We start from the raw sequence: 13015 nt of genomic DNA, 5'->3' as shown, positions 1-13015 counted from the left end.
ACTTTTTGCACATATGAAATGTTTCAAAATTATCATAGCAGAGACACACATAAGATGGATATTTACTTTATCTGGGGTGCGGGGGAGTGGTGGGTGGAAATCATTGACCAAGGCACTAGAAAGCTAGTCTCACAGTAGAAGTGAATAATTATGAGTTGAATGAAAATTAAGTGTACCGCCTGTGACTGCTCTACTATTTTAACCTGTTATTTGAATGATAATGATAGTAATATATTCTAGCTCCCTCAGGATTATATAACTATGTTGCTGTTTTTCGTGATAATTTAATTTATTTGTAAACACACTATGTTTCTACCAGGAATATGAAAGAAGCATTTTTAGTTTGTTGTTCTCTAGATTTGAGACCATTTTCTGGTACCTTGATAATTTGCAGAAGAGGTTTGTTACAATTTCGACCAATTAATTGGCTAATTAATAAGTTACTATTAATATTATCATAGAGATGACAGAATCTAGAAAACCAATCAGAAAATATCTCCTGCATCTCTCCAGGGCTTTTAAGATACCAACCATGAAATTTAAGGATGCTAATGCTGGGTTAGTTTTCTACCTTGCTGAGACTTAGCCACATTGGATGTTTTACTAAAATACTTTGTAATATTTTCTTTTTCCCATGGAGACAATTACTACAACTTGGGTAGTAAAATGGAGCTCATGGACTTTAATTGGGTTCTTCCCCTGGTGTTTCAAGAGATTGCTCTCTGCTCAGTAATTATCTTACTCTAAACTATCCAAAGTGAGCATTAATGTTAGTATTAGATCCATTGCCCTCTAGCCTGTTTTAATTCAAATGAAAGTAGGAAATGCCCAATCTTTAAATTAAAAACTAATTTGCATATAAAACATTAAATTATTCTGAACACAAAACTTTCACTTGGTCACAGGCCTAATTTTCAAATTTACTTTTTTGGGTTGGGGATGTAGCATGGTGGTAGAATGTGTGCTTTTCATTTGCAAGGCCATGATTTTGATTCTCAGTAAAAACGGAAACAAATACACACACACACACACTTTAAAAAAGTAATAATAATTCTTTGATATTAAAAAGTCTTAAATAAAAATGTCTATAAAAGTCTTGTTTCTAACTTTACATTTTCTTTTTTATGGTGTTGGGGATCAAACCCAGGGCCTTGTGCATGCTAGGTAAATACTCTACCAATTGAGCTATATCCTCAGCCCTACATTTTCTTGATTTTCTATCAAGAAAATAAACATGTGAAATCTAAATAAAATTCTTACAGTAGATTATGATTTCTGAGCAGAATAATTATGTGAGGATTTGCCTTTCTTGTTCTCTTGATATTTAACCCCTATCCAAAATTTCACATTTCAAAAATACTTATGACATAGTTTCATTTGGTACACTTAACAGTAATGTTAGGAAGAGGTCATCTTGAAATTCTTGTTCAAAGGGTCATAAATAAGAAGATAAAAGAGTTTGGAATTGCAAATTCCAGATGAGTGATGGCACCTTCTCTGTTCCAAAAACATGGCACTGTTCTGTCAGGCATTCCTTTAACCCCTCACTTCCCTCCTGCCTCCCAGGAGGACTTCCAGCATACACTGAGCTTTCTTCCATATTAACAAAGAAAGTCTAATGTGTGGCCTTCAGGACTGCTACCATCTTGGTTCATGAAACAATATTCCTGTCTATGAAACTAACTGGTGATGGATTTATTACAGGAGCCCCCAAATGTTTCATTCAGGTGGTTCTTCTACTTATTTCATTTATGTTCCTTTTGAGGTTACCACTGAGATTGCAAGTATTGAAACTGATAATTCCTAAATGTACACTGTTGCCCTGCCAGTATCAGATAATCTAGATTTTTCTTTCAAAGGCCAAAATATGAGTGTCCCACGTTAAATAGACCTTAAACCATCAATTTAAATCTAACGCCTTATGTTTCTGGTATTTTGCAGCTGCCCAATTCTCTATATGTTGGTTGACACATCCAGTTAAAAATAATATTGATACCACTAAGTGTCCACCTCCTTTGATCCTTCTTTGTCCAGTTTCTGTCACTTCTACTTCAGCATGGACTCTCTTGATCTACCCCTTTAATTCTTATTGCCAAGAAGCTAAGTCCATTAATGGCACAGCTCTGTCCTGGCACTTTTCTACTCCTATCTCCTATCTCATTTAGTGGTCAATACTCTACCACAAATTAGGTTGCTTTACATGGGTATTACACACACACACACACATATGTATATACATATACATATATAACAAATGTTTTATATAGACTATATATATATATATATATATATATATATATATATATAGACTGAGGATTGAAGTTAATAAATATATTCAAGGTTAAATATTTTAGTGCTGGAGCTAAGACTCAAACTCAACCTCAAGCTATTGTTTCCTAAAAGTAAGTTTAAATATTCAAGACAGATATGTTCTGGGTTTGTTTCTTATTATACTACTTATTAGCCAGATTCTATAGAAATATCTTAATATTTCTGAGCCCTCATTTTATTTATTCAGAAGATGTACAAAATATTAACCTATTAGTGTTATGTGCCTGTATTTGATTAGCACTTGCTCAGCATATTTAATATGCTAAATAAATACTATATTATAAAAGTTATAATAACTAATATGATTGCATGGTTGTTAATAAATTTATTACTTATTTCCTCAATAACATATACCTGGTGCAAAAATGTTTTTTTGTTCAATCCTAACTATATGGTTTGAGTATAAGATATCCTGCCAATGGTTCTGTGTTAATGCAAGAGGTGAAATAATTAGATTATGAGACCTGTAACTTCATCAGTGTAGCAATTCATTTGTTGGTATAAACATTTGAGCAGACACTGAGTGATAACTGTAAGCAGGTGGGTGGGGCATGGCTGAAGGTGGAGGGTAACTGGGGGCATGACTTGGGGACTATACTATTTGTTCCTAACTCCCCCAACTCTATCTCTACTTCCTGGAAGTGTTCCTCTACTACCCATCCACCTTGGTGTTTTGCCTGTCAAGCCTAGAGCAATAGGATTCTCTGACTATGAACTGAGACCTCTGAAACAATGAATGAACACAAAATAAATGTTTCCTCCTCTAAATTGTTCTTGTCAGATATTTTAGTTACAGTGATGGAAACCTAACACATCAAGTCTAATAATGTCCTTCTCTAGTTTAAAAATCTTTAGCAACTTAAATGGTACCGTGTTTTCAGCAAAATTTAAAAGTGAACTTCCTAAAATTGATAGGTGTTCTGTAACCTAACTACAACCAACATCTACAGTGCTTAGTTTCACAATGTAATTACTTTATCATATCATTCAATAACCACAGCTAACTTATCGTTCTTAAAAGTGATCGTAATATTTTCAACCAAGTCTTAGCTTGAGCTCATCCACTGGACCAAACCACTCCCCAATTCAATTTGCCATTGCTCTGTCCAGCCATCACTAAAAACTCAAATGCTACTTCCTCCATGATGTCTTCTCTGATCTCTGAATTAGTACTTTTGTTCCTATTGTCTTAGATAATTCTGTCAGCACGTAGTGCATTCTGCCTTATAATGTAGATCATTGTGAATGCATCCTGCCTAATTTACCCAAACCAGGAACTGAATGTTATATATATATATATATATATATATATATATATATATATATATATTAGAGTACTCCACAATAAAAAATGATATACAGAATCTCCAGTGGGTAAGAAATGATTTGGGTATTCAAGTAAACTATATTAATTTACTATGAGATACAGAAATGTTTGTAGTTGGATGTCCAATTTGATGGAGGTATTTATGGTACATATTTCCTCACCTTTTTCATTCTTATTTAAAAGTGAATTTTAATATAAAATTTGGCCATTGTTTAAGTGGAGAAAGAACCTACTTTCTTCCATAAGAGGATATTTGTCTTTCCACTGAGAGAATTAAGTATATGGTTCCATTTGAATTAATTCAGAAGTAAAAAAAATAAACACTTATATTGGAATTTTAACTAAAAGAAAGAAAATCATGATTAAATATATACTCTTCTGAGCAAGTTTGAGGTTGTTTGGAGATCACTATCAACTCTGCCAAAATACCTGATATGGAACTTCTCTTGTGAACTAAGCCAAACTCTATTACTAAAAGACTTTAATTGATACAATGAGTCTCTGTGTTTATGTGGTAAATGAACCATTATTTTCTTCTCGATTCACTTTAGGGTCTTCAAATAGTATATCTAATTCTCATAGGCAGGCACCTAAAGAATCTAGAATGTTCTCAGTACAATCCCTCTTGACAACAGATATCTTAGGAGCACTTGGTCAGGATATTAGGAATGCACTTTCAAGAGTCTTCTGACATCTCTCCTGCCCTGGGTTGTTGCTATGACTGACTTCCTGCTCTCCAGATTCCCTGTCACATGTCCTTTAATGAACTACATGTTGTCCCATGTTCTCAAATCTCACATTCCTATGGGACTAAGTCACTCTCTTCTGTGCTTTTTTCTCTAGGAGAAGAACCTGCCTACAAACCAGACTCCAGAGACTTGATATTACCCACTAATATCTTTGATAAATGCTAATTACAACAAGCCTTGGCCACTGCCCAGTTCTTTCCCTATACTTTCTGACTAAATGCCAGGTCACCTGCCTAGAATCTGTCCAATAAATTCTAGATGATGCTTGCTTGACTGGCTGACTGGGTCATCTACCAATCCCAAAGGCTATAGTCTTCTACATTGCTAAATATACACTGGTTTCCTATGTATCAAGTCTGGATTCCTTCAAGAACATACCAACCATTCCTTTTTTAACCATACTTTTGATGGTAACCCCATGAACTCACAGATATGGGGGAGTATGAAAATGTTTTCCTGGAAATTTGTAAAATATAATAAATCTGTCTTAGTTATAATGGTAAAATATAGAAAACTAATCTTGATTATCAGTATATCCTCTCATCTTCTATATTGATGTTCATAGCATCTACAATTTTCTGTTTTCTTAGATTATATCCTTAGAACTCATAATATTTTTTCCTCTTTCTCTTCTAACCGTAATTCATATTTGCAAACAAGATTTTAAGATTCTTTGTAATAGATTATTTGTCTTTCTATTTCATAGCAAACTGTTCCTCTTTTAATATCCCAATTCCTACAACGGTAATGCAAATTTCCTTAGATACTTACATCACTAGCAGAATGAACTTTCTCAAGTGTCTTCATCCTATCATTTCCTCATTTAAAAATGATGGAAAGCTTTCCAATGACTTGTAACTAACCAAAACCTTCTCCTTGTATTTTAATATCTTCTACTCTATCTTTTTATTTATTAACATATTTGCTTTAGTCATCAATTATGCACAATTTAGTACTTTTTCCCTTTATATTTCTGAACACATGTTTTTAAATTCAAGACACATATAGTCAAATAAGTGCACAAAATATTTACGTTATGATATTGCTACATTGATTGCTCCTAGATCAAGTTTTAGTGCCAGTCTAGATCCAGACACATTAAAAGCAATACATAGTGAGGATCAAACTACATAGAGTGTGAAGTGTGAGTGTGAAGTGTGAGTGTGAAGTGAATGTGAAAGCTACTTACTTTTGAGCTCCAAGTTCATAACACAACATGTTTTTTTTTACTTTTGTCCCATACACATATACATATACAAATAACTTGTTTTGAAATAAACTGAAAACAATCCTCAAATTACTTTTTCTTTTAGGTAGTTAATAAATTATTCTGCAACTAATTTGATCCGCACTGAACAGTTGAAGGACAGTAAAATAATTGTCAATTAAATATTCCTAATTTATGTCTGAGGTTACTTTTACACACTTTTACATAATTAAATGTACAAGAAAATGCTTTTCACCACCTAATTCTGTAGTTAACTCATGTAAATGAAAATTCTAAGTGAGAGAGAGGATCAGTGATTTTTCAGAGGCTGAGGTCGAAAAAAAAATCACCATATGCTGGGGTCATTAGAGGATGTGTCACACTGTCAAATGAAGTAGAACTTGTGATATTCCTTTTTAAAAATTTGGATTCTTAAAAATTATTTTAATGCATGTATGCAATATGTAATCTAATAAGTGTAATTAATATTTCATTTTATTATTTCTTTATATTTTGAGATTTCAAGCTCCAGTCTTCTATGTGGTAATAAAATACAGAACAGGTTGTTGCAAGCTACAATCACCCCGCAGTGGTACAGAACAACAGAACTTCCTGCAGTCTAACTATATTTTGGTGTCCATTATCTGACCTTCCATTATCCATCCTCCCCTCTTACAATTACTGGGCTGTAGTAATCACTACAGTCTTCTACTTTGATATATCTATTGAAATATGAGTACATTTTATTGAAAGCATAGAAACTGAGAAAATAGGTCAAGGTAGAAATAAGAAAATCATAGTTGAGCCATAGACAATAGGAAGTCTAACAGAAATAATATATATCGAGAAGAAGTAAGAATAGACCTTGAAAATGTAAGTTTGGGCTGCATCATACAGGACATTAAAATGTTTCATTTTCTTAAGTAGACATGTCTTTTAATCTTACACATAGTACACGTACAATGAAAAAAATGGATCTATTTCCTCAAACATATGTAAGAACTAACAACTAGTATTTGGTACAAACAGAGAAATTTGCAACAGAGAATTGATTAGAGCCCCTAAATTGTTTGTAACATCAAAAATAAATCTGATTTTCATTCCATGTATAAACTTAGTTTCACTATTTTCATAGTCCTCAAAATTCTCATGGGAAGTAGTATTTCTTTTGTCTTAGAGAAATATGAAAAAATTGCATATCATCTTAATTCTACCAAACTCTTATGATCATACTAAATATCTTGATCAAGAGTGAAAAATTGTCTATAAAAGTCAGGCTACTTGGCTATGAGAAAAAAAAATGTATATAGTTTCTTTCTTTCTTTCTCTCTTTCTTTCTTTCTTTCTTTTAATAATCAGGATAGGCCTTTTTTATGTTACTTTCCTAAGAATGCATTGTGCTAAACTAACTGACATTGCTTTTAAAATGAACATTATATGCATGCAGTTAAGTCCATTATGAAAATAGGAGATGTTTTCAAATCAGAAAATAATAAATACAAGTGTGTAGACATCACTTTCAATAGCCTAAGATTATCTGCCAATATATGAGCTTCAAATGTACAGGAGGTACTTTGTGATTGCCTTGCAGAACATATAGATATATTACCAGGTCAAAAAATATGACCAGAGTCCTGATCATTGATAGCTAGTATTTTACTATCTTTTAAGATATAATTAGATTCTGAATGGTTACATACATGAATACTCTCTCTCATATGTTGAATTTTTATGTGCACAATGAAATTTTGTTACAATCAGGTGATAGTTATGGAAACTGAGCTTAATTTTGCTTGATTTATAAAAGGATACATTAATTTCTATCTCAGTGGCTTTGATTGGGAGAGGCATGATGAAATGAGATAAAGCATGAAAGGTTCTACAAAGAAAGTAGAGGCATATATAGTTGGTTAAGTAAGGCAGAACTGCATATTAGAAAAAATGGGGTTTTCAAGTTCAGTTAAGAAAACTCATGTACTGTTCACAATATCAAAATGCTGTACTTTAAGAATGTTTACTCATTAATTGTATGATCCATAATTTCATCTCAATGTAGGAATTGGGCTCAAATGAAAGTGTGCTGATGTGAGTGTATGTATATATGTGTTTTGACAGCATGAAGTGGTACTGTGGAGACAGGACTATGTCTATATTTATTGTTAAATGCTCCCTCATTCTGGTCAAATTGGATGTGCTCCAAGTGTAGTCCAAACATCAAGAATCATCATTAATAATACTTCTATTTCCCTCAATTGTTATTAAGGAACAGAATATCTCTGTCCTCTATTTCAGAATAACATGAAAATATATCAGTAGCTATGCAAAACCCTTGCTCTAGATAATTGCTGTAGAATACCAGGGGGTTAGATTTAGCCTCATCTACTAGTACTTGACTAAATGTCATATGGTTAGAAAAGGAACATAAGAATGAAGAACATGAGCCATACAGAATTTTTCTACACATAATTTAAAATTCTTTCCAGTAAAAATCACATTTATCCAAACAATAAAAACAAAATAAAAATCAAATACAAAAATTGGTGATTACTACATAGTCAAGTTCAGAATTGTCTAATATTGTAATGGTAGAATGTGAATCACTTATTTATGAAGGCTAAAAGACAAAATTATTAAAAATAATAGCTGAAATAATTTGTCAAGATTTGCACTAATCATCAGGAAAATGACAAAAAATAGTGATAGTGAGATATCTATTACCTTATGTTGGATAGAATGACTATTATTAACAATTAACAATGTTATTTATTAACAATGATAACAGTAATAAATTTTGGTGAAGCTGTGGAAAAAAGGGAGTGATCCTATATATTCAGCAGGAATGCAAATTTGATAGTAGTCATGGACAAAGCATGAAAATTCTTAAAAATTAAAAATGGAATTATTATATGATCCATGAATTACATTTCTAAATTTATGTAAAGCAAACTTAAAATCAATGAATGAAGGTATAACTACACTTGCTTGTTCATTGCAGCAGTATTCACAATTACCTAAATCTGGCATCCAATTAAGTATCCATCAATGAATGAATGAATAAAGAAAATATAATATAAATACACACAATAGAATATTATTCATTTTCTGGAAAGAAGGAAGTCCTGTCATTTTCAACAGCATGGATTTTGTTAAGTGAAGTAAACAATGTACCGAAAGAGAATTGTTGCATCACATTTATATGAAGCATCAAAAATCTTTGAGTACATGGAAATAGAGAGTAGAAATGTGGTTACCAGTAGATAAGGGGCCTGGAAGTGAAGAAAATATTTATCACAGGATACAAATTTCAGACAGAAAAGACAAATTCAAGAGTTCTGTTGTATAACATGGTAAATTCAGTGTGATTCCATTAAAAATCACTAATAGAGTCAATTTTAAGTCTCCTTAGCAAAAAAAATTGTTTGTGAAATACATGTTAATTAGCTCAATTTAACATGCATGAGCTATACACATATACATGTATCTAAACATCATGTTGTACCTAATAAATATACATAATTTTTAATTGTGAAATAAAGAATAAAAATAAATTTAAAAAATCATTTCTGGAGCTGGATATATATCTCAGTTGGTAGAATGCTTGCTTTGCATACACAAAACTATGGATTCAATCCCCAGCACCACAAAGAAAAAGAGAAATTATTTCTGAGAGTGACCAGGAACAAACAAAAAAGATGAAAAGTATTTTTCTCAAGGTGACAGTTAAATTAACCTATGTTTTATACATTAAATATTATTTTATGTAGCATTTAACACATATGTACATATGTGCTTGTGTGTATATACACAGTAATGCATATCTATATACCCATACAAACTTTTCATTCTCTCCCTACATGTGAAATGCTCAAGCCTTTGTTAAGTTTTGTTATTTTTTAATTTTCTTTGGAGTTATGCAATTTAGTTTATTAGTACTGGTGAATAGCTGTTTGTTTTTCTATTGAGAATAAGTGTCATGGCTAAATTTGAGTTAGTCAACTTTGTTTAGAATTATAAAAAGCTTTTTAATTCACATTATTCCTTGGACTGAAACTAGAAAACCCTGTCTTTACAGTTTTAGTTAGGAGCCAAACACTTAAGGAACATTTGGAAGCCTGTGACCTCTTTATCACAGGCTTCCAAAATGACTGCAAAATGAAAATAAAACTAGTTCTTATGGTTTAGATCTGAGATGACCCCCAAAGCTCACAAATGAGACAATACAAAAAGGTTCAGAGGTGAAATGATTGGGTTGTAAGAGTCTTAACCCAATCAGTGATTTAATCCTGATAGGGATTAACTGAGTGGTAATTCAAATGGTAGGGTGTGACTGAAAGAGGTGGCAATTGAGGCATGGCTCTGGTGTATATACTCCTATCTGGCAAGTGGAAATCTCTTTCTCTCTGTTTCCTGATCATGAAGGAGCCATTTTCCTCTGCAGCTGAACCCAGAGGAATGGAGTCTGCTATCTCTGAATTGAGACCTCTGAAACTGTAAGCACTCAAATAAACCTTTCCTCTGCTACAATTGTTTTGATTGGGTCCCCAAGTCTCAGCAGTGAAAAGGCTGACTAAAACACTAATATTTATATCAAATAAATTTATATTATTAGAAAAAATAAGAAAAGAGAAAATAAGAACAAGAAAAACCCAGACAGAATTCAACTGTGGTCATTTAACCCTTTGTAGCAGTCCCTAAATGAAGCCTTTGGGTCAAAGTGAAGCAGCCCTTCATTCAGTGGCACTTTTAAAACATTTCACTGGTCCATATGTTCTTTGAAGAATTTTCAAGTGTGAATTTGTTTTATTGGTTTTAACCATGTTCTCTAATAGTGGTCGTAAAGTTTTAGGAGGGAAAGAAAAAACAATTATTTTGAAATAGTACCCAGATTTAATCTTTGGAAGATAATAATAACAAAAAATCAAAAGAGATAAAATCTTAACAATTTTTGTTTCTTTTACAATTCTAATTTGTGTTCCCTTATTTTTGTTTATGTTTGCTAGATTCTTTACAGGATCAATTTAGCTGGATATAGCACAAGATAGACCAGGTGAGAAAGCATATAAGAATGTTGAAATGGGATTTTAAAAAAGAGAGAATTTTTTTTAAGCAGTGTCTCATTATGTTGCCCAAGGAAGTTTTTAAACTCATAAACTCACGCCATCTTCCTACCTTAGTTTCTCAAGTAACTGAGACTATGGACATTGCACCATGAAGCCCACTTCCATAGTTAGCTTTGTCTTTATCTAATAGCTACTATAGGATGGATCTGTTATGCAGTCAATTGATCATAACCTAGATGAGCTGCCAGTAACACTATTGGATTGCACAAAATAATGGGATAAATTAATAGAGAGAATAATGGGAGTTTCCTGAGGCCAAGACCTTCTAAAACTATCTTCTTTTTATCTATGTTTTCAAGTGCATGGATGTTTTATACTAGCAAACGCTAGGCTTTCTTGAGGTTACAGAAAAATCTTGGGTTGTTGTCACTTCTTGTACTTCAATTATCATGATCAAACCCTATGCCTACATAGGATGATCAGTTCAGAAACAGAATTCTATGACTATATCAGTCTCACTGCTATAAACTGCCACACATGACAAAATAATGGAGTCTGTTCTGAGTGGTTTTAGCTGGAATAGGCAAAGCATAACCAGAGGCAAGAAGATTGAATTCAGTTACATTTTGGGATATTTATTTGGTTTCATCATGAAGCTTCTAGTCTGGAGCTTGCACATATTTCATGTGTGTGCATCTCTCTCTCCTCTCTCTCTCTCTCTCTCTCTCTCTCTCTCTCTCTCTCTCTCTCTCTCTCCTGTGTGTGTGTGTGTGTGTGTGTGTAATGCTTAAGGCCTAATTTAATTTTTTAAGTGCCTGTTTTACTTAAAAAAAAAACCTTTACCTTAAAATTTCAGTGATTAGGAGTCTACAATATTCAAAATTATATTTTATCAATAAATTTAGTGAATAAATTATGATGTGATTTATAAATGTTCTTACCTTTACATCTTTGACATTCATCCTTGTTCCCTCCTTCCCAACAAAGATGTCATCAATGTCCACAAGGATGTACCTATCCAAGGACAATGTCAGCCTCTTCCCTGACAAGAAGGAGATGGCATCTATGAAGATGAGCTTGTGTAACCAAAAGTTCAAGTTGTTGCCAAAAAGAACTCGCTGAATTCCATCATGAAGACCTAGGTCCTGAATTACAGTCGCATAGAGTATTTTGCTAGACAAGGGTGATGGGGATTTTTCGGTCTGTAATTCAGTTAAAAGGACAGGCTGGTAGGTTGAATGATTATATTGGAAAACAGTCCAGTCTTCCCCAGGAAGAGGACCTTTCTCAACCTTGGGGGCTTTGGTAATATGCAGCAAAGGAGACTGAGGATTGACAAAACAGTCCTTCAGAGCTAGATTATTGAAGAGGTTTAGTGGAAAGCCTTTCAATTGTGTACTTGGCAAGATGTTCTCATTGGCTTTATGAAAACCGATTATACTAACACTGTATTCCACACAGTATTTTTCTAAAAGCTCTCGGTTCCATGAGTCCATGCTAACATATTTCAGGATATTTTCATAAATAACTAATGTGTACTTCCCTTTGCCACTGTCTGTAAGGGGAGGTATATCTCCCTTGCCAGGGGCAATGACCATGTGGTACTGAAATCGGCTGGACTCCAAGATAGCTATGATATCTTGACCGAGTTGAGAGTACTGGCTCTCCACAAAGAGGAGGATGGTAGGGTCAGTTTTGGATGTATCGATAGGTTTCACTGTTTTCAGCTCCATTGACCGATAAGGTAGAATTTTGATGTCAGCACATTCTGCTTCTGCAGTGGTTTCAATAAGGGCCATTTCCTGCTTGTAGCCAGAGTAGAGGAAATAGGCAGAAATGACAATGCTCACCAAGCAGAAGGTTGCTAAGAGAACAATCAGTGTTCGAAAACTTCTCCGAAGCTTCACAATGAGATTCATTTTTTAAAATAATGCTTTGGAAACTTTTTCCAACTTCTTTTCCTTAAATTGCCATAGTAAATAAGGTATGAGATGGTGCAAATACCACTTCCCAAAAGTTCATGTAACCATTGCAAATCATGTAAAATATTTGAAGGGATCAAAAATGAGTTAAAGCTGGAAGGCAGTGAAGCAGGAGAGCAAAAGTTGAAGGGATTTTGAATATGTCCAATACCAAGAATTGCTGCAGAATCCTCTAAGCATTATCTGAAAAAGAGGATAAAAATAATAACCAAGAAAAATAGGAATATAAGTATTTATGTTTACATATATGCTTGTATTTAAGAAATATATATTCAAATATAATATTAGTCTGTTAATATGCTAAAATATTAATAGCATGATGTTTATAGTCTAGAATTTATTACTTAGACTAGATTTCT

At 33.0% G+C, this 13015-nt stretch overlaps 1 protein-coding gene across 1 annotated transcript in view; it reads right to left on the bottom strand.

Moving 5' to 3' along the window:
- The window catches only part of Ndst4 (N-deacetylase and N-sulfotransferase 4), a 241619-nt gene extending 229026 nt beyond the window's left edge, over positions 1 to 12593 (bottom strand). Inside the window, exon 1 of the mRNA XM_027935447.3 lies at positions 11616 to 12593. Within this exon, the coding sequence (XP_027791248.2) occupies positions 11616 to 12593 (978 nt within the window). The remainder of the gene's footprint in view (positions 1 to 11615) is intronic.
- Positions 12594 to 13015: the final 422 nt, after the last annotated feature.

The sequence above is a fragment of the Marmota flaviventris genome, chromosome 7 (assembly GCF_047511675.1).
Source record: "Marmota flaviventris isolate mMarFla1 chromosome 7, mMarFla1.hap1, whole genome shotgun sequence".
Lineage (NCBI taxonomy): Eukaryota > Metazoa > Chordata > Mammalia > Rodentia > Sciuridae > Marmota > Marmota flaviventris.
This window is presented reverse-complemented; position numbering and strand designations above follow the sequence as displayed.